Source organism: Leopardus geoffroyi, chromosome A3 (assembly GCF_018350155.1).
Source record: "Leopardus geoffroyi isolate Oge1 chromosome A3, O.geoffroyi_Oge1_pat1.0, whole genome shotgun sequence".
Taxonomy (NCBI): Eukaryota; Metazoa; Chordata; class Mammalia; order Carnivora; family Felidae; genus Leopardus; species Leopardus geoffroyi.
In genome coordinates, this window is record NC_059336.1 from 52,165,744 (window position 1) to 52,189,243 (window position 23,500).

At 39.7% G+C, this 23,500-nt stretch overlaps 1 protein-coding gene across 3 annotated transcripts in view; it reads right to left on the bottom strand.

Moving 5' to 3' along the window:
- The window catches only part of LIMS1 (LIM zinc finger domain containing 1), a 155,783-nt gene extending 135,186 nt beyond the window's left edge, over window positions 1–20,597 (bottom strand). The window contains exon 1 of one of the 3 annotated variants that reach the window (XM_045443748.1): window positions 20,258–20,597. In XM_045443748.1, coding sequence (XP_045299704.1) covers window positions 20,258–20,289 — 32 coding nt within the window. In that variant the 5' untranslated portion in view covers window positions 20,290–20,597. Of the gene's footprint in view, window positions 1–10,660; window positions 10,735–20,257 lie in introns of those variants that run through there. The other 2 variants (XM_045443747.1, XM_045443751.1) reach the window with 2 other exon arrangements.
- Window positions 20,598–23,500: the final 2,903 nt, after the last annotated feature.

Here is a 23,500-nt window from a genome sequence, read left to right on the forward strand (position 1 = left end):
ATGCTAATGAATAGGGATCGCTAGGTGTGAAGAGGAAGTTATCCACACTCCAGTGGGCTTCCTGATGGCACCCGAACTGGATGGGCTCACAGTACAAAGGCAACATGCTCTTCAAGAGTTGCGAGGCAGCCTGAAAGTGAGGTAAAAAAACACCGGTCCAAGTGAGAGAATGCGGGATTTCAACTCTAACTTAAGTGCTTGCAAAATGGAAGTATTATGTAGGTACTATGGACAATGTACTTTTCTGAGCACAGATCTCATGCTCAGTATAGTTAATACAAAAGTGATATATGGTAAGGCAGCACTGGACTTCCCATAGGGACTGGACTCTATTATATAATAACACTTGTTATCTGTCAAGTTGTACCAACGAGTTACCAAATTAGTTAATAGGGAAGAAGCTTCTCTTTTTAGAAGCACTTGCAGATAGGACATGAAATATCTTAAACAACAATAGCATCACTTTGCAACCTCTTAATGAACTAATGATCTAGACTGAAAGTCTGCAAAATATGGCCTGTCGCCTATTTTTGTATGAGCTGTGAGCTGAAAGAGTTCTCACATTTTTATATTTATTAAGGAATTCTTCATTTCTCCATTTTTATCAACAACACATATATCAATAAATACATAGAGTGCCTAATGTGCTAGGCACTGTTCTAAATGTTTTACACATAGTAGCTTATTTAACTCTGTGACAATCACAGGGGATGAGTACTATTACACATGAGGCAGAGAGAAGTCAGACAATTACCAAAAGGTAAGAAGCTGGGATTGAGCAGTTTAGCTCCAGAATCAATGCTCTTACCTTCCATGTGTGCCACTTCCCATCTGTAATGTCTAATTGGCACAGATCAGTGAAACCAATGGCTCTTTTCATTTCAGTAAGATGGAACTGGAAAAGGGGCCAGGCATCCCTGGGGGAGAAACCATTATCCTTGAAGTCAGTTACTGGATCCAAGCTCCAGTTCCTTCTATGTCAGCTTTGCACCCAGAATACATCTTCTAAATTTCCAAACCTCCAATTCTTAGTGTGAAAATAAAAATGTTCATATTTGGGGCGCCTGGGTGGCTCAGTCGGTTAAAGGTCCGACTTCAGCTCAGGTCATGATCTCGCGGTCCGTGAGTTCGAGCCCCGCGTCGGGCTCTGTGCTGACAGCTCAGAGCCTGGAGCTTGTTTCCAATTCTGTGTCTCCCTCTCTCTCTGACCCTTCCCCATTCATGCTCTGTCTCTCTCTGTCTCAAAAATAAATAAATGTTAAAAAAAATGTTCATATTTACTTTAACTCACTCATTTACTATTATTGAGCGCCTAATGTCAGGCATTGTTGCTGGATCTTGGTACATAAAGGGGAATGGAGAAAAATCATTTCCCTGAAGGAAATCACAGTCTAAAGCAGAGATATGGGAAAAGAACCCCTTACATGCTATGTGGAAGGTTTCACACCATAGGAGCTACTGTATGTTAAGAATAATATACACAGTGGAGAGAGAGAAATATGTAACATTTCTCTAGGTAAGGAAAAGGGAAATGTGCCATCAGGGAAAACATCACGGGAAAGATGGTTTTTGAAATGAATCTTGAAAGATTAGGAATGCCTCTCAGAACATAAAATGTTAGGGAGACAGGGTATGTAAAGACATGAAGAAACACAGAAGAGATCCTAATTTCAAACAGTTCTGAAAGTGTAGAACACATCTCCTGGGCAGCTGAGGGAAGGGTGTATGAATCTTAAGTGGGGCTGGAAAAGTAAGGACTGAGGAAGAAGACTAAATATTTCATCAATTCCAAAGCACTGCAAAAATGCAAAGCACTGCAAAAAAGTGGGAGCCTTTCGAATACATCAGACTCTGAAAAGATTATTCCTGAGCTCTAATGCAGAAGCATCTGAGATGGAATTATAATTTTCCATGTAAAATGGCGATTTTTAAACACTCTAGTTCTCAGTTAGATGCTCTGCATTTGGAGAAGCCAGCCTGTGTTTCTGACAGAAACTTAGAGCAATCTGAGATCTAAAGGGTCCTTTAAAAAATATGTTTATGTATCTATTTATTTTTGAGAAGCAGGGGAAAGGGCAGAGAGAGAGGGAGACAGAGAATCTGAAGCAGGCTCTGAGCTGTCAGTGCAGAGCCTGGTGTGGGGCTTCAACTCACAAACCGTGAGATCATGACCTGAGCCGAAGTTGGACGCTTAACTGACTGAGCCACCCAGGTGCCCCGAAGGGGTCCTTTAAAAAAGACTTTTCAGGGGCGCCTGGGTGGCGCAGTCGGTTAAGCGTCCGACTTCAGCCAGGTCACGATCTCGCGGTCTGTGAGTTCGAGCCCCGCGTCAGGCTCTGGGCTGATGGCTCGGAGCCTGGAGCCTGTTTCCGATTCTGTGTCTCCCTCTCTCTCTGCCCCTCCCCCGTTCATGCTGTGTCTCTCTCTGTCCCAAAAATAAATAAAACGTTGGAAAAAAAAAAATTAAAAAAAAAAAAAAAAGACTTTTCAGCCATTTCCTTTTGGAGATGTGAGGGTCCAACATACAGAGCCTGGATTACCCACATAGCTGCTCCAATTTCGTATGTGTCCCTCTGCTTTTGGTAAATAAGGCAAGAAATTAACATAATTTTTTTAAATATAATTTATTGTCAAGTTGTCTAACACACAAGTGTATACAGTGTGCTCTTGGTTTTGGGGGTAGATTCCCATGATTCATCGTTTACATACAACATCCAGTGCTCATCCCAACAAGTGCCCTCCTCAATGCCCATCACCCATTTTCCCTCTCTCTCCCGCCCCCCATCAACCCTCAGTTTGTTCTCTGTATTTAAGAGTCTCTTATGGTTTGCCTCCCTCTGTTTGTAATTATTTTTTCCCCTTCCCTTCCCCTCATGTCTTCTGTTAAGTTTCTCAAGTTCCACATAGGAGTGAAAACATATGATATGTCTTTCTCTGACTGACTTATTTCACTTAGCATAATACCCTCCAGTTCCATCCACATTGCTGCAAATGGCAGGATTTCATTCTTTCTCATTGCCAAGTAGTATTCCATTGTATATATAAACCACATCTTCTTTATCCATTCATCAGTTGATGGACACTTAGGCTCTTTCCATAATTTGGCTATTGTTGAAAGTGCTGCTATAAACATTGGGGTGCATGTGCCCCTTCGAATCAGCACTCCTACATCCTTTGGATAAATACCTAGCAGTGCAATTGCTGGGTTGTGGAGTAGTTCTATTTTTAACTTTTTGAGGAACCTCCACACTGTTTTCCAGAGTGGCTGTATCAGTTTGCATTCTCACCAACAGTGCAAGAGGGTTCCTATTCTCCACATTCTCGCCAGCATCTGTTGTTTCCTGAATTGTTAATTTTAGCCACTCTGGTGTCAAGTGGTATTTCGATGTGGTTTTGATTTGTATTTCCCCGATGATGAGTGACATTGAGCATCTTTTTTTTTTAATTTTTTTTACATTTGTTTATTTTTGAGAGACAGAGTGAGAGCACAAGCTGGGGAAGGGCAGAGAGAGAAGGAGACACAGAAAGAATCTGAAGCAGGCTCCTGGCTCTGAGCAAGTGTTCAGCACAGAGCCCGATGCGGGGCTTGAACCCACGAACCGTGAGATCACGACCTGGGCCAAAGTCAGATGCTCAACCAACTGTGCCCCTGTTGAGCATCTTTTCATGTGTCTGTTGGCCATCTGGATATCTTCTTTGAAAGAGTGTCTATTCATGTCTTCTGCCTATTTCTTCACTGGATTGTTTTTTGGGTGCTGAGTTTGGTAAGTTCTTTATAGATTTTGGATACTAACCCTTTATCCGATATGTCATTTACAAATATCTTTTCCCATTCCTTCGGTTACCTTTTAGTTTTGTTGATTGTTTCCTTTGCAGTGCAGAAGGGTTTTTTCTTGATGAGGTCCCAATAGTTCATTTTTACTTTTATTTCCCTTGCCTTTGGAGATGTGTCAAGAAAGAAATTGATGTGGCTGAGGTCAAAAACGTTGTTGCCTGTTTTCTCCTCTAGGGTTTTGATGGTTTCCTGTGTCACATTTAGGTCTTTCACCCATTTTGAGTTTATTTTTGTGTATGGTGTAAGAAAGTGGTCCAGTTTCAATTCTTCTGTATGTTGCTGTCCAGTTCTCCCAGCACCATTTGCTAAAGAGACTGTCTTTTATCTATTGGATACCCTTTCCTTTTGTCAAAGGTCAGTCGGTCATACATCTGTGGGTCCAATTCTGGGTTCTCTATTCTATTCCATTGGTCCATGTGTCTGTTTTTGTGCCAATATCATATTATCTCGATGATTACAGTTTTGTAGTAGAGGCTAAAGTCTGGGATTGCAGCATGATAATTTAATTCAAGTTTCCTAAAAACACATTTATTTTCCCTACCCTAATTGACTCTCCATTTTACTCTTAGAGAGTGTCAGTGAAAATTGGGAGTAGGCATTGTCTGGGAATATTATATCAATGTAATAAGTCTATACAATTTTCAGTAAGACACAGGTGGAAAAATGATAATTGTTGCCCTTAGGTAAGCATGGATTTTTAAAAATTAAGTGTTTTAAGATCATTGTAGATTCACATGCAGTTCTAGGAAATAATAGATATCTTATGTACACTTTCCCCAGTTTCTTCAAATGGTAAAATCTTATGAAAATGTAGCACATTAAGATCAAGTACAGTGAAGATATGAAACATTCTATCACCACAAGGATTCCCCATGTGGCCCTTTCATACCTATACCCTCCCTCCCTCTAACCCCCAACCCCCATCTCCTCTTAACCCCTGGCTACCACTAATATGTTTTCCATCTCTATAATTCTGTCACTTAGAAATTATTATATAAATCAAACCACACAGTATGTGACTTTTGACATTGGCTTTTTTTTTCATTCAGTATAATGCCCTTAAGAACCATCCAAATTGTCACAAAAATCAATAGTTCTTTTTATTGCTGAATAGTATACCATGATAGAGAGGAACTACACTTTGTTTAAGCATTTACCTGCTGAAGGACATCTGGCCTGTTTCTAGTATGAGGATATTAAGAATAAAGTTGCAGAACACCTGGGTGGCTCAGTTGGTTAAGCGTCTTTTGATTTCAGCTTGGGTCATGATTTCACCGCTCACGGGTTTGATCCCTGCATCAGGCTCTATGATGACAATATGGAACCCGCTTGGGATTGATTCTCTCTCTCTCTCTCTCTCTCTCTCTCTGCCCCTCTCCTGCTCATGCTCTCCCTCTCTCTCTTGCTCTCAAAAATAAATAAACAAATAAACTTAAAAAAGAAGGAATAAAGTTGCTTCCTGGATATTCAGTCAATCTTACTTCCTTGGGATAAATTTAGTCACGATGTACAATTCTTTTTATGTTTTTGGATTCAATTTGCTAATATTTTGTTGACAATTTTTGCATCAATGTTCACAAGAGGTATTGCTGGTTTGCAGTTTCTTTTTTTGTGTGATGCCTTTGTCTGACTGGTGTTAGGACAGTGCTAGCCTCATAGACAGCATTGGGAGGTATTCTTTCTAATGTTATCCTCTGAAGGACTGTAGAAAAATGGTATAAATCTTAAAATAGTTGGTAGAACTTGCCAGTGAACCCATATGGACCTGAGTTGTTGTGGAAGTTTGTTTGTTTGTTTATTCATTCATTCATTCATTCAATTTCTTTCATAGATATAAACCTATTCAGATCACCTATTTCTTCTTGTGTGAGTTTTGGCAAATTGTGTCTTTCAAGGAATTGGTCCATTTCACATAAATTATCACTGGGCACGGAGTTGTTCATGGTATTTCTTTCTTATCCTTTTGATTTCCATGGGATGGGATCTGTAGTGATATCTCCTCTTTCATTTCTGGTATTAGTAATTTGTATCCTCTTTTTTTTTTCTTAGCCTGGTATAGCCTTATCACTTTTTTTTTTTTTTTAGCCTTATCACTTTTGTTAAACTTTTCCAAACACCAGCTTTTTGGTTTTACTGATATTCTCTATTCATTTCCTGTATTGAATTTCACTGATTTCTGCTCTAATTCTTATTACTTTTTTTTCCTTCTGCTTACTTGGATTTAATTTGCTCTTCCTTTTCTAGTTTCCTAAGGTGAAAACTTAAGATTACTGATTTTAGTTCTTTTTTATTTTCTAATATATGCATTCAGTGGTATAAATTTCCCTCTAAGCACTGCTTCCACTGCAGCCCACAAACTTTGATAACTTGTGTGCTCATTTTCATTAGTTGAAAATATTCTTACATTTCTCTCTGAGATTTCTTCTTTGACTCATGTATTATTCAGAAGTGTGTTTTAATCAAATATTTTATGGTTTTCCCGTCTTTTTTCTGTTGTTGACTTCTAGTTTAATTATGTTGTGGTCTGACAGCATAACTGTCTGGTTTCTATTCTTTTAAATTAGTAAGTTTTATTTTATGGCCCAGAATGTGGTCTATCGTGTTGACTATTCTATACAAGCTTGATAAGAGTGTATATTATGCTACTGCTGGATAAAGTAGTCTCCAGATGTCAATTTCCAGTTAATGATGGTGCTGAACATAGTTCAACTATGTTCTTACTAATTCTCTGCTGGGTGTTGAAGTCTCTAATTATAATTGTGGTTTTGTCTATTTCTCCTTTTACTTCTACTGGGTTTGCTTCCCATGTTTTACAGCTCTGTTGTTTGGTAGAGACACATTTGGGATTGCTACATCTTCTTGGTAGACTGATCCTTTACATAACCCCTCTGTCTCTGGTAAGTTACTTTGCCCTGAAGTCTACTTTATCTGATATCTATATCTGATATATTAACACTATCACTCCTGATTTCCTTTGATTTAAAAAAAAATGTTTTTCTTTAACATTTATTTATTATTGAGAGACAGAAAGACACAGAGCATGAGCAGGGGAGGGGTAGAGAGAGAGGAAGACACAGAATCTGAAGTAGGCTTCAGGCTCTGAGCTGTCAGCACAGAGCCTGACGTGGGGCTCGAACTCATGAACAATGAGATCATGACCTGAGCTGAAGTCGGTTGCTTAACCAACTGAGCCACCCAGGCGCCTGATTTCCTTCAATTGATGCTTGCATGTTATATCTTTTCGCATCCTTTTCCTTTCAATCTGCCTATATCATTATACTATATTTGAAGTGAATTTCTTATATATGATATAGTTGGGCCACACTGTTTAACCTACTCCATAAAATTCTGTCTTATAATTTGTATATTTAACCTACTTACATTTAATGTAATTACTGATATATTGGGGCTTAAGTCTGCCATTTGTTTTTTGTTTATTCTGTTTGTTTTCTTTTTCCTGTCTTTTTGTGGGTTACTTCAACACTTTCTAGAATTCCACTTTGATTTGTCTAGTTTTAAGGGTATCTCTTTGATATCTTTGTGGCTGCTCTAAGTATACCATATATATGTAACTTATAGTCCTCAGGTGTCCTCATTTTACCACCTTGAGTGACGTATACAAAACTTTCTCCTATAACCCTTTACCATCCCTGTTTAAAAATTTTCTCTACATTAATTTAAAATCACATCACTGTTACAATTTTGCTTCATTCATCAAACATAACTTTGAAAATTCAAAAGCAGAAAGTCTATAGTATTTATTCACATTTATGCTTTACCATGTTCTTTCTTCACTCTTAAGGTTCCACGGTTCATTCTTTTAAATTTTTTTTAATGTTTATTTATTCTTGAGAGAGAGACAGAGACAGAGTGTGAGTGGGGAGGGTCAGACAGAATTTGAAGCAGGTTCCAGGCTCTAAGCTGTCAACACAGAGCCTGACATGGGGCTCGAACTCACGAACTGTGAGATCATAACCAGAACTGAAGTCAGCTAGATACTTAACCGACTGAGCCACCCAGGTGCCCCATGGTTCATTCTTTTATAATTTCCTTTCTGTTTAGAGAACTTCTTTTACCCATGGGGGAACAGTGGGGGAAGTGAGGTGTTAAGATCTGCTGACCACACAAATTCCCTTAGTTTCTCTTCATGAGAATTTACTGCATCCCTTCTATTCCTGAAGGATATTTTCAGAGAATATAGAATACCAAGTGACAATTATTCCTTCTAAATTTGAAAATATTACGCCAATACCCTTTTGGCCTCCATAGTTTCTGATGAAAACTCTGCTGTCATCCAAATTCTCTCCTATAAAGGTAAGGTGTCATTTTTCCCCTCTCTGGCTGCTTTCAAGGTTTTTTTTTTAGGTCTTTAGTTCTCAGAAGTTTAATCATTATGCATCTTGGACTGAATTTCTTTGGGTTTATTCTGTTTGTGGCTTGTGCAGCTTCTTGAATCTGTATGTTTATGTTTCCTGCAAATTGGGGAAATTTTCAGCCATTATTTCCTCTAGTATTTTTCTACCCTACCCCCTATCCCTCTCCTTTCAGAATTCAAATGACACAAATGTTAGCTCTTTTGTTATAGTTCCACAAGTCCCTGAAGCTTTGTTTTTTCCCCCAGTCTATTTTGTCTCTGTTGTTCACACTGGGTAATTTTTACTATTTTACATTCCAGTTCACTGATTCCTTCCTCAGTCCCCTTCAGTTGAACCCATCCACTATTGAGTTCTCCATTGAGATTTTTATTTTGGTTATTATATTTTTGAGCTGCAGAACTTCCATTTGAATCTTCTTTATATCTTATTTCTTTGCTGTGGCTTTCTACTTCCTCATTTGTTTCAAGCATCTTCACAATAGCTCACTGAAGCATTTTTATTATGACTGCTTTAAAATCTCTGTCAGATAATTCTAACATTTCTGTCATCTTGGTGCTAAAATCTATTTATTGTCCTTTTTCCTTCACTTTGAGATTTTCCTGGTTCTTGCTAGGATAAATTATTTCCTAATAAAACATGAATATTTTCATACTATGTTATGAAACTGGCTTTTTCTGAAATCTCTTTAGCAAAGGAGTGCCCTCATTACTGCGAAATGGAGGTGGAAGTATATGTTCCCCATTGGCCTCTGTTGACACCCAAGATGGGGATTCTTCACTAATGGTGAGCCAGGATGAGAGTTCTAGTTCCCCACATTGTCTCTACTAACACTGTGATAATTGGGAGAGGGGGGCAGTAATTACCAGCTGGTGAGTATGAAAGTCTTGATTCCTTGACATTCACTGACCCCACCATGACAGAGGTGTTGGGGTGCCTGGGTCCAGCCTGGTGAGTCTAGTCTCCCCTTTGGACTCTGCTGGCATGAGTAGTGGTGTGGCCACAGTTTTTTCTGGGTGTTTGATTGGAGTACAGCATATGCTGTCTAGATGTTTTATATCGTGTTAGACTGTCTCTCTCCTGGTCTTTTGGCTACAGAGAGCAGCCCTTTGTTGTGGCTTTTTGATCTGATCTGTTGGCATTTCCAGACTGCCAGATTCTTCAGCTCCAAGTCTGGAATATATAACTTAAAACCCAGAGAATTTAGTATGCTGCTGGGATCTGATGAACAGATTTAGCAAGCTACCAAAACACATAAACCTTACTTAGATGCCAATTCAGAATACCTATAAAATAAAATGGATATCTGAAATAAATGGAAAGTTTAACTGAGTAGTTGATGATACCAAGGAACTGTTAGTAATATTTTTCAGGTGTGATAATGATGTTGTAGTGACATTTAAAAAGTTTTATTAGAAGAGTCTTTATCTTTTAAGGATACATATTAAAATCTTTATGATATGCCATAGGAAAGAGAGGAATGAAAAAAGATTGGCCCTCAAAGATTTACCATCAGTCAATAATTAGTGAAGCTGAGTGGTAGCACATGGGGATACATTAATCCCTCCAGTTTTGTAAATGTCTGAAATTCTCCATAATAAAAAATTTAAAAGTACAGATTTCATGACATTTTCCCCCAAGAAGTACGGGAAGAGGGTGAGCAATCTGCAGTTAGTATGATCCCCCCACGCTGTTGGTCTGTGGCCCATGTATTGAGACTGAGAGTCACGAATCTCCCCTACAATGTTCCAAATAAAGCAGCCCCTGGTTCAACACTGCCATGACCGATATGTCTCTACCTCCAAAGAGATCTCAATAAACATTTGACTGATCCCCACATCTTAAATAAATAACAATAAGTCTATAACAGGTGACAAATGATAGTTTCCTCCTTTAAATTTCTAAAAGACTTTTTAAAACTTCTCCTATGATACCTGTATACACATATGAGATGCAATACAAAGTAGATAAATGTAATCCCTCACTATATTATAATATGCTCCACAGCATACACAAATGAATGCACACTGAATTGGAACTATCTTCCCAAATTTATAAATAATACTTTAGTATATACAAGCATAGATAGCCAAGAGTTCAAACTTAACATAGGAGTCACTTGTGTGTTGCACACAAGTATCCACACACTAAATTTAAGTAAACAACTTAATCTTATCCAATATGTTCTCTAGGAGGCCAAGAAAGAAAAGACTAACAAGAGGTTGAAGCAGCCAGGGAAACCATCTTCAAGTTTAAGCTGGGCCTTGAGCACAAGATTTGGAACTCTCTGCCTCACAAAAAAGGAAAAACCAAGTTCAGAAAGAAGAACTGTTGTATGTCTGGCAATAAGATGATGTAAAGAAAGAGTAGTGGGGAATAAAACTGGATAGGCTGGCTGGCACGCGAAGATAAGAGAAAGATTTGAAACACAGGCAAAGTAGAGAGCTCTGACCTACTGAATACTGAAGCAAATGGAGGAGACACAGGTGAACCCTGGCTCTGTCATGAATGTGGAACTTGGTGAGTTCTTCATCTCTTGAGTTTAGATCACTCATCTGTAAAAGTGGGCATAAAAAAACTACTTCACGATGTGACTGTGAAGGTAAAATTTGTTACATAAATGTTCAACATCTTTAAAGTACTTTTTGTCGAAGTAGGTAATTAATAAAAAAGGTGGTTATCACTAAGAAAGCTTTCAAAAGCTTTGTCAGTGGACTGACAATGAAACGAAATGATCTAAATAAACATGGATGACTAAACATCGTTTGAATTTCTTCCTAATGTTTCATGGGTGCTGGGTCTCCACCACTAGTATACACTACACTGAAGAGTTAAGTTAAACCAAATGTGAAAGCTATGTTGTTTTACTCAAAGTGTGATGGGTTTATTCAACGGTGTCACAACTAAGCAGAACCAGCACTGAATTTTCCATTCACTAACAAATGAAGAAATAAAAGGAGAAATAAAGTTGATTTAAATCTAGTTTGTTTTTCTTTGGACATTTAACAAATTTTGATTAAGACATTCCTTTAGATTCAGAGATCACAATTTGGCAGAAAAAGTTAGACATATACACAAACAAGTATAACACAAAACAGAAGCTGATAACTACCAAAAAAAGTCTAAATGCTTTCAGAGAACAAACACAAGCTCTGAATCCCTAATTCCCCAAGCACACAACAAGGGCTCAATAAATGTTCCAGAAATTCATTATTTCATGAGAGAAGTGGCAATTTTGTCCCAAGTGCCAAAAAGACACAGGAGAATACGTTTTCTGGCCCAAAAGAATAGTATGAACAAAGACACAGGGACGGGAAACACTAGATGTTTTCAGAAAATGGCAAGTAGGTGAGAGTTTAGTGAAACAGACTAAGGGAACAGTGTGTGACAAGGCTATAAATACAGGCTGGGGCCAGACCACAAAGAGCCTTAAACTTTAGGCTCGAGAGTTTGGACTTTGTGATAGGCAATAAAAAGCCTTCTCAATATTCTGAAAAGTGGAGTAATATGACCAAAATGGTGCTTCAGGAAAATCTGGAGCCAACATGAATGACAGAATAGTCAAACTGGAAGACACTCTAGAGTTGAGACCATGTCTTATTTGCCTTTTCAATCCCCACAGCTGTATGTGCACTGTACCTTATATATTAAAAAATCTGTGGAATCTACTGAATTGAGAAGAAGGAACAACCAGCTGTGGCAGAGGCAGCAACTGCATCCCCTCTCTTCCATATTATATTAGTAAGGCAGATTCCATACGGAATAGCAATGCATCCAGCTTTAAAACAAAAAAACACACAAAAACAAAACCAACAACTACTACACTTACCAATGAGAAATAATTTACAATCTGTTTAAGCAGCTGGTATATTTGTCACTTAACTGATATATCAGTAAAGAAGCCTATCGATAGGAAGGAAACTCTCAGACTATGCCATGTGAGGGCAGTGGACATGTGTGGGTAAAAAGACCTAAGGCTCTGGGAATGAACAAATACAATCACCATCATGTGTGCCTACGAATCCCATGCCCCAAAAAACGCATTTCACAAAAGGAATCCACCTGAAAAAAAGAGTGACATCCAGGACCTCTGTGACAGAACAATTCTAAGGCAACATTTAATAATTCATTTGGACATTTCCAGAACCACTATGTTAATGGGGCTCAGATAGATAAAAGGCTCAGCCTTCAAGGCATTTACAATATAGATAGGAAGATAAAATATATATGTAACAAGCTATTAACAGTGCAATTTGAATGCAGTAATAGAACAAACTAATGTAGCACAGCAGAGAGGACTCCACACTATCTTCAAAGTTTGGGGTCTAGTCCTAAGCACTAGAGCCACTCATTCTGTGGCCTTGAACAGAGATAAATAAAATTACCTCTCTATCCAACTCCTGACCTATAAAATAAAGGAACAATTCAGTGGACTATTATAGTAGGCCCACAAAAGGATTGAATACATCAGTTTAGTAGATTCTTTTTCCCACATGAAAACATTTTTTAAATGCTAGGCAAATTTCTTAGATCTTCATGTTACTGTAATTGTGTTTTCAGTATATGCTAACAGAAAGCATACAGTACAAAAATACTACCACAAATCTCATAACACTTTTAAAAGAATCTGTACTTTATCAACATTTAAATGACAAACAGGAACACACAAAATTATGTGTTCCACCTCAAATGTTTAATATGCATATATATTTTATTTTGCATTCTCTAAGTCTTCCCCAGCCTTAATATTGTTTTCTTACACTCACTTGAAAGGTAATCAGGACGAGGGTGGAAAAGTTAGTAAGAAAGGAATGAGAAAGAAATATGGATAAAAAAAAAATTCTAAGGTAGGAACTCAGCAAGAATGTGGGTACAGGAAGTAAAGGAAAGGAAGAAATCACAAAGGACTGAATCAATGCCATTAACAGACAGTGAGGTCAGAAGTTGTAAGCTTGGAAAAAACAACCAGGATGATAGGAAAAAATCAACATCAACAACTACAGTTAACTATTAACTGAACACCTACTATGTTCCTGGCATGAAGTCAGACTCATTAAAAAATTTTACATGCACAAGGTTAAAAAAAATCAAAACAGGGTGCCTAGGTAGCTCAGTCAGTTGAATGTCTGACTTCAGCTCAGGTCATGATCTCATGGTTTGTGAGTTTAAGTCCCATATCAGGCTCACTGCTGTCAGCACAGAACCCACTTCATATCCTCTGTCTCCCTCTCTCTGACCCATTCCTGCTTGTGCTATCAAAGAAATAAAAAGTAAACATTAAAAAAGATTTTTTGAAAAATCAAAACCGTACGAAAAGGCACATAGTAAAAAAATTGCCCTCTCATTCTAGATTCCTAAATTCCTTAGATTCATAGACTGCCTCTCCAGGGGCAACAATTACTAACAACTACATTTGTATCTTTCAGAAATCTTTATATTTCTGAATTTATATTTATATTTATATTATATATATTATATTATATTTATATTTATATTTATATTATATATAATATATATAATATATAATATATATATAATATATATTATGTTTATATTATATAAATTTATATTTAATGCTCACAATGATTCTCTGAGATAGATATTACTTCATAAATTAAGGAAATAAGCCTTAAAGAGCTTAACAGGGTAAGGCCACAGAGCCATGAAGGGACAGAAGTGGGACTGGAACATGGGTCCAACCATCCATGCACACACCCACTCTACCCTCAGGTATCTCCTATGGAAGCACTGGCACAGATGTTCAAAGGGCTTGTAATAACAAAAATCTGGAACTGAAATGTCTATCAAGGGCTGGTTATGTAAGTCACATCACATGCATACTTTGAACTACTACACACAGCCAATCTAAAGTTAAAACTTACAGTAGATCTAGATATGCCACACAGGAAAACCTGTAAGACAGCTTATTAAGTTAAAAAAAACAACTGCCAGGAAGGGGGTGTCATAGACTCTGGTTCTGCAGTTCTTTCTTGTCCAGCAAGAAAGTGGGATGCAGGATTAAAAATGCGAGAGATGCTAACATCCAGGAGAAGACAAGAGCCCCAAGTAAGGGTCCTTGCTCCGTTTTTATTGGGATCAGAAGGCTTACAAATGTGGTGATGGGTGTGCACAAAGAGACCATGAATCTGTGAACATTAACTCAAGGGCATGAGGGAAAGGGGGTTTTGAAGATATGCGGGATTAGGGGTTTGGGTCAATACAAAACAAAATCCTGGTGCCAGGCAGAAGGTTGTTTACAGCAGACATAAAGCCCCACCTCTGTTTACCTAAACTGGCCTAGGGGACAAGAAAGACAAAGCATGCTATCTCAGGGTCAACAAGGCACCTTTCTTTTGCTAATTAGCTCCCCTCTGGGCAACTTCACTCTGCTGAGGTCCATTGCCCTATTTACCTGTTTACCTAATTTGGTCCTTCCTTCTTGCGAAAGCAGCTTTCAGCTATTACTAAATTGGGGGGCATTTCCACCCTGAATACCTAATCTTGTTTACCTCATCTTGGATGTTTTCATCCTGAGGTTCCCTATTCCTATACCTTTGTCCTATACTGAGAGCCTCTGCCCCACTTTACCTATTCTGGGGGACTTTGCCCCGTTTACCTAATCTTATTTATCCAAACTTGGGTGTGTATATCCTATGGCTTTCTATTTCTTTGTGCCTTCCTAACCCATGGGTTCAAGCTCAGGGAATTCCTAAGCTTATTCCCCACATTGGGGCAATACTGTTTAATGGGCCTAGAGTTTCAGTTTGGGATAATGAGAAAGTTCTGGAGATGGACAGTGGTGATGGTCGTACCCCAATGTGAATGTACTTAATGCCATTGAATGTACACTGAAAAATGATTAAGATGGTATATTTTGTTACATGTATTTTACTAAAATTTAAAAAATATCTTTAAAAAAAGCAATTGCAAAACAGTACAACTATGATTGCATTTTTATACACAGAGAATGTGTGTGTGTGTATATACACATTTTTTGCAAACAGTTTTTATCTGTTTTTATCACTTTATCATACATGACCCTCAGACATCCTGGTAAGACCCCAGACTTCAGGTGTCTCCCACCCCCAACATATCTGTCAGCATTCGAACTCAATTGCTAGCACCTACCCTACACAGAACACACTATTCAGAGCCTGACTTATCTGTAACTTCCCAACCCTTATGTTAAATGTCCTTGTGGACTCATCAAACTCCAAAACAGGCTCCAACATGAAGGAAAAAAAAAAAAAAAGAAATATGCAGGAAAATGCTTCCACCTCTCCCCCCTGTGAACTCCAGTGTAGAAACGTCTGATGAGATCAAATAAAAGAGATGAGATGATATCAGTATGAGGGGAGATAAAACCACTGTGGGGTAGAATGCACAGTGTGTAGCAGCAGGTGAAGCAGCCTTTGCTTCTCAAGTATCTTAAAATTGAAGTTTTTGGAAGACAACATGGCAACAGTCCAGCATGTAATGTAGATAATACTCCTGTGGGTGGGAAACCACAGCTTAAAGCGTAATTACAAGAAATGTAAAATCGACAAATGGCCTGAGATGTTTTGTCTTCTATTTAAGTGCAACCTTAACTAAGAACATGACCTACACTGGGGTTTATTTAAATGATTATCTGAAGAACAAACACAACACTATTAAAAATAGAGACTCTCAGAGCAAAGCTCTGCTTTCCCATTATAGATCTGCTATAGCTATTGAAGTTTCTCTGACCCAGTGGAGGGGCAGAAAGAAGATAGGAAAGCTCAAGTGCTATATCCACATTGGGCAAGAGAAAGAGCTTTCCAGAAGACGGTTCAAGGGACTACCAAAAAGGAAAGGGATGGGAATGATAATACGTGGAATCTAAAAAACAAAAATGAACAAACAATATAAAACACAAACAGCCTCAGAGAACAAACTGGTGGTCACGGGGTGGGGGGGGATGTGGCAGGGGATGGGGCAAGGGCAAAACAGGTGAAGGGCATTTACAGATTTCCAGTTCTAAAATAAATTAAGTCAAGGTGATAAAAATCACAACATAGGGAATACAACCAATAATTCTGTAACAACACTGTATAGTGACATGATAACTGCATTTACCGTGGTGAGCAATTTGTAACGTATGCACTTTGTAATGTATGGAATTGTCCAATAACTATGTTGTACACCTGAAACTAATATAACATTGCAGATCAATGATAAAACTTAAAAAAAATCAAGACAGCATTCCTGTTGGATTGTTGTCTCTAAGCTCATACGGCACAGAACAACCAAAATTGAAGGTATCTTTTCACCACCTAATTTTCATTAGTTTTCTTAAAAGTGAAGAGCCCAATTTCCTCACCAATACAAACAAACAGGCATACAGCACTGAAGTTTTAGGAAGACCCTCGCTGCCATGACATTCTCCCTTTTCATAACAACACTAGTCATCCTGTCCTGAAAATCCTTAAGGGCAGAAAACTGCTTTTTCCATAGTGGTTCTTCAAGTCTTAGCTAGTAAGTCCCACTAAAAACTTCCAAAACCAGAACACACACACTACAACAAGCCTTTAATATATATTTTAAGAGAAATCTTTCTATATATTCTTTTAAAAATATCTGCACTTCCCTCATCATTTAGGATTATGTCATTAACAGTGGTTCTCAAAATGTAATCTCAAAACCCTGGAGGAGGTGGTGGCTGGGTGGGGGGTTGGGGGGGTAATCTCCAAGACCTTTACAAGAGGTCTGGGAGATCAAAACCCTTTTAATAATGGTGCCAAGAAGTTCCAAAAAAAGTTGCTGTAGCCTTTTGCACTGTACTGACACTTTCACTGACAACGCAAAAGCAAAAGTGGGTATAAGTGGGTATAAAAGCTGGTCGCTTAGTGGTGCAACTGAATTCCAGCCACTTTGAAATAATCCATCAATTTCTTAGAAAGTGAAAACTGAAATTACCATACAATCCAGCAACTACACTCTTGGACATTTATCCCAGAGAAAGGAAAACTTGTTATCTACATAAAAACCAGTTCATAGTATCTTTATTAACAGTCCACACCTGGAAATAGCCCAAAGATCCTTCAACTGGAGAACAGACTGTCCCATACCCATACCATGGAGTACTACTCAGCCACAACAAAGAACTACAGCTTGGAGGCATGTCCAGGGAATTAAGCTGGATTTTATAAAAGGCAATCCCAAAAGGTTATATATGTCTGATTTGCTTCTATAAAATTTTTGAAATGACAACATTTTAGAAATGCTAAACAGATGAGTGGTTTCCAGGCTTTAAGAAAGAGGAAGAAACATGGAGGTGGGTGTGGGTATAACATGGCAACACGTGGGATCCTTGTGGTCCTGGAACTCACTGTTCTAGTTCTTGACTGCGGTGATAGACACATGCACCACCACCTGTGATAAAATTACACAGAACTAAATACACACCCACCCACCACCCCCCCCCCCACACACACACATGACTAGGAAATCTGAATAAAACTGATGGATTGTATTACCATCAATATCATGATTGTGATACTGTACTACGATTTTGCAAAATATCATTGGGGGAAACTGGGTAAAGGATACACTGGATCTCTCTTAATTATTTTTTATAATTGTATGTGAAACTATAAAAACTTCAATTAAAGAGGGGCACCTGGGTGGCTCTGTGGGTTAAGCGTCTGACTCTTGATTTTGGCTCAGGTCATGATCTCCCAGTTTTGTGGTTTCGAGCCCCACTCAAGTCATGATCTTGCAGTTTGTGAGATGGAGCCCCACATGGAGCTCTGCACAACAGCATGGAGCCTGCTTGGGATTCTCTCTCTCTCTCTCTCTCTCTCTCTCTCTCTCTGCTCCTCCTCAACTTGCACACATGCAGGCACACCCTCTTTCTCTCAAAATAAATAAATAAACTTAAAAAATTTTCAATTAAAGAATGCATACCTATGTTCATAGCATCATTACTTACAATAGGTAAAACATACAGCAATCCAAGTAACCATCAAAAGATGAACAGATAAAGAAAACAAATGAATGGTACTTATAAACAACAGAATATTATTCAGCTCTAAAAAGCAAGGAAATTCTGACATGCTACAACATGGATGAACCTTGAGCATATTATGCCAAGTGAATGAAATAAGCCAATCACAGAAAGACAAACACTGTATATAATTGATTCCACGTATATGAGGTACCTGGAATCATCAAAATCAGAGACAAAAATCAGAATAGGAGTTACCAGGGGTTGATAGGGAGGGAGGAAAAGAAAGTTGTTGTTTAATGGGTACAGAGTTTCAGTTTTGTAAAATGAAAAGAATTCCAGAGATGCATGGGTGGTGGTGATGGTCATCCAACAACATGAATGTACTTAATACCAAAAAAAAAAAAAAAAAAGTATTGCTAATAGCAAATTCAAGATGGGAAAGGGATGGGATCAAGGAGGGATGCTAGATCAGGAAGGTGTTCAAGGGCCTTAAAAGGAAACAGTTTATGTTTTTTATACTGTGTATCCACTGTATCATTATTCTTTATATCTTACATATCTTTCAAATTTTGTATCGACTTGATATTCAGTTAATTTTTCAAAAAACGAAAAAATGTCCTTAATGAAGTGGTACAAATTATTAATGTTATTAAATCTTGACTTTCTTTTACTTGTGATGAAAAAGGAGGTATGCATACAGCAGTTCTGCTGCATACCAAAGTAAGGTGGCTGTCTCCAGGAAAAGCACATGTGTCCCTGAGTGATGAGGTGAATTAAATGTTCTTCAGGATATACCATTTTTACTGGAAATAATAAGTGATAAACTATGGTTTTTAGACTGGTACTTGGCAGACATTTCCTGAGGCTCAAAAAAGTGAGCCTCTCACTTTGAGGAAAACAACTGACAGTAGTTTCCTGCCAATAATAAAAATCAAACTTTCAACTGAAATTCCGAATGGTGGAAACTTGTTGCCACCACCTTGAGCTTGGCATGTTCTCATACTTAAAGAGATTTCTAATGAAATCAGTGGTAATATTAACAAATATTATCCCGTAGTATAGTATAATGAAAAGTGTCAGCATTTGGAAGATGTGCCTAACTCTATGAACCAACATTTTCCAAATGACCAACATATGATGTTACAATGGGTAACAAGTCCATTCAAACTGCAAGACAGACCAATGAATTTTAACCTAACAGAGTGTGAAAAGCTCACTGGTAAGGCTTCAGATTCCACTTCCAAACGAATCTACCATTGGGGGTAGCAGCAAAAAAATATCCACAAATTATCTGAAAAAGGTATTAAAACACTTCTCCCTTTTCCAACGACATATTTGTGTAAGACCAGATTTTCTTCACACAGTTCAACCAAAACACATCGCAATAGACTGAATGCAATGCATTCAGTAGTAGTTGTCCTACTACGGCAGACATTTAAGAGATTTGCAAAATGTAAAAGAACACCACTCGTCGCACTGATTTTTTTGTTTAGGAAAATGATTATTTTCATAAAAATGTGTTATGTCTGTTAACATATCATGAATTAACTGTTTCTCTAATGAATTAAACATTTTTAAATGCCTCAGATTTCACTTCTAATCCAGTAAATACCTACAGGAATAACCATCACAAGCAAAAAGTTCTCTTATTTTTAAAATGCGTGCTAAGACCAAGACGTTTGAGAGTCGCTGGTCTATATACGTGCTCCAACGGCTGGGATATGAATTATTCAGTCAACAAGCATCTGCTGTGGGCTGCTGCGCTAAGCCCTCGAAGGGCTTAGGCGATATTGGACACGTCACCAATAACTAGTGGAACCTCTCATGAGCGGCCGCCAGCCCTGGTCTGAGCGCCCCAGGGGGCAGCGCGGAAGCGTGGCTGCGGGAGACCGGGGACGCGACCGCACTCCGCGCTGGGACCCGCGGCCACCGAGGGGCTCGGGCTGAGGCCGGAGCGCGGGGAGAGAGGCCGCCCGCCCCCGGCCGGCGCGCAGGCCCGCGGGAAGGCCGGGGAAGCGGTCCGCTGCCGACGTGGCGGGTGCCGAGCGCAGGGCGGCCCCGGCAGGACCCGGCCCTTACCTGTTGGTCATTCCTGCCGCCACGCCCAGCATCTCTCCGCAGTCGGCCGTTGTCCCTCTGCACTTTGGCTGCCGGCGCAGCTCCGACCGCCGTCTCCTCCCTCGCGCTTCGGCCGGCTGCTGGCGGGCTGGCGGGCGGGCCGCAAGCAGGAAGGAGAGGCCAGCAAGGGGCGGGGAGCCCGCCGCCGCCTCCGGCCCGCAGCCGGCAAATGGCTGGGCGTGCCGCGCGGGGGCGCGCGCGGGACAGGGTCCAGGAGAGGTGGGCGCGGGGACCCGGCCCGCGGCGCGGCGAAACGCTGCCTCTTCCCCGCCCTAGCCCCGCCCCGCCGGCCCCGCCCCCCTTGGCCGGTCCTCGGCCCGGCTCCCCGCCTGGTTCCCCCGCCCACCTCGTCTGGCTCCGCCTCCAACTCCTTCCCTTCCGGGGCCTCGTCCTGCCTCCGGCCAGTCCTCGGCCCCACCTCGCTAACTTTAGCACTGCCCACCCCACACTCCGGCGCCGATCCGCTCCCAGTACCGCCCCGGATGGCCCCGCCCCCAGTACGCCCCCGCATCTAGGCCCCGCCCAGCCCCACCTCCCCCTCCCCCCCCGCCCCATTCCGCGTCTCGGCACCGCCCAGTCCCGCCCTACCGTCACAGCCCCCGCTTCCAGCTCCGCCTCAGCTCCGCCCCTGCTCGATCTCTCCCGCCCAGCTCCGCCCCGAGGCACGCGCCCGAGACCAACCCTGGGTGGTGGAGAAAAAGGCCCTAGGGCCAGACGGCGGCTTCCCCAGAGCTCCAGGCTTACGCTGGACGTGGTGGGACTGGCCTCTGCTGCTCCTCTGGGGTGACGCTGTCACCCCGCTAGCGGAGGAACTGTTAGGTTTTCCTTCTTCGAGACACCTCTGGCTGGACTGACAGACCGCGTGGCTCTGCCCGAAGACTTTGGGCCCAGAGTGTTGGAGTTCCACCCCATCTGGGTGAGGGGTCCCGAGGAGACTCCGTAAGAAGGTGAATGAAGTAAGCTCCCCAGACTCTCGGAGCGGTCCTTCTCTGCATTGGCCAGTACTGAATCCCTGTTCACGAAGCCTGGCACGTTCTGGGGTGCCCTCTAGGATTTCACAGCGCTGACAAATGGTGAATTTGGGAAAGTTAATCTTTTTTTGAGATGGTCTTGTCTCTGCATTGTTTCTTCTCTTGCTGGTTCTCATCCTCTTTGCTTATTACCTCCACCAAAACCTGAACTCTACCAAGGATGTAATATAGGTTACACAGCACAAATATACATGATCTCTTCAGGATATCAGGTCTTATAACCATGTGCCCCACCAGCCTGTATATGTGCGGAGTGGTCACTGGATGACTTTGATATTCTTATATCAAAATTCTAAACAGAGCAAGGGTTCACATGTAAAAAGGGGGAGCATATTAAAATATTAGAAGAAAATACAGGAGAAAAAAATTAAGGTTGCTCTGGAGAGATACTTTCCAAACAGGATACAAACCCAGAAGCCCTAAAATTAAAGATGAATAAATGTGACCAAATAGGAATATTAAAATATCTACATAGCAAACAAATATGAGAAATAGCAACCAAAAAAGGTCTAATTTCCTTATTACAAAAGGAGTCAGTAAGAAAAAGTTCAACCACTCAGAAAAATAGACAAGGTATATACACAGGTTTCCACAGAAAAAGAAATAGAAATGACTTTTAAAAGTACAAGAAGGTATCCAATGTCATAATTAAAATGTTTAAAAAATTTTCACATAAAGGCAAAGATTAAAGTTTGACAATATGCTGTTCTGATGAGAATATAGGGAGCACAGGTACTTTGATTTACTGATGATGGAAGAATAAATCTACACAATTTTTACTGAGGACAAGTTAGCAATATCTATCACAGTGTAAAATTCAGCTTCACTTTGACCCAGAAAATCCACATTTTGGACTTTATCTTACAAATGTATTGTGTGCACATAAAAACTCTGTACACGTTTTAAAGATACAAGGGGAACTAATTATAAACTAAATGATAAAATGGCTGGGATTTTCTTTAAAATAAAAGGTGGGGTGAGGGATATAGGTAAGAATGTCAGTGAAACAGAACTGGCCAGAAGTTGGTAATTGTTGAAACTGGGTCATTGGTACATGGAGTTCTTCATATTAGTTTGCCTACTTTAGTGTATATTTGAAATTCCATAATGAAAGGTTTTTTAAATGGAAACGAGAAGAATGTAAAAGGAGAGTCATTGCAGTTTTGCTTTTAAGAGCAACTGAGACAGTTTATTAACCAGGATATTAATTTTAAAAATTATAGTTTCTATATATAATAATACTCAGCTCTTAAAATAAGAATGGCTAACAAGTACATGAAAAGATGCTCAACAACGCTAATCATTAAGAAAATGCAAATCAAAACCATAATGAGATACCACCTCACCCCCATTAGGATGACTATTATCAACAAGTGTTGGCAAAGATGTAGAAAAATCGGAACTCTGTGTGTTATTGCTAGGAATGTAAAATGGTGCAGCCACTGTGGAAAACACTATGGTGGCTCATCAAAAAATTAAAAATTGAGTTATCCCATGATCCAGCAATCCCCCTTCGGTGTGTATATGTTCAAGAGAACGTAAAGCGAGATCTTGGAGAGATATCTGTACATGCATGTTCATAGCATTATTCACAATAGTCAAAGGTGGAAACAACCCAGTGTTTCAAGGTTTCAATGTCCATTGAAAGATGAATGGATAAACAAAACGGGTGTAAACACACTGAAATATTAGTCAACTATAAAAAGGAAGACAGTTCTGACACATGATAGATAAACCTTGAAGACATGCTAAGGGAAATAATCAGACACAAAAAGACAAATACTGTATCAATCCACTTATATAGGGTCTAATGTGGTCAAATTCATAGAAACAGAAAATAGAATAATGGTTGTCAGGGGCTGGGAAAGGAGAATGGGGTTGATTGATTAATGGGTATAGAATTTCAGTTTTGTAAAAAGAAAAAGTTCTAGAGGTTGGTCCCACAACAATGTGAATATACTTAACACTACTGAACTGCACATTTTAAAATGGTTAAGCTGGTAAATTTTATGTTTTGTATATTTTACCACGATTTAAAAAATAAAAATAAGGCAGATGTTATGCAGTAATAAAGAATGATTTCCAATGACACATTTTAAATAAGGAAATGACACAAGGGGGAAAAGTTTGTTAAAGTATGCTATCATCACATACACGCATTCACCTGCTTGTA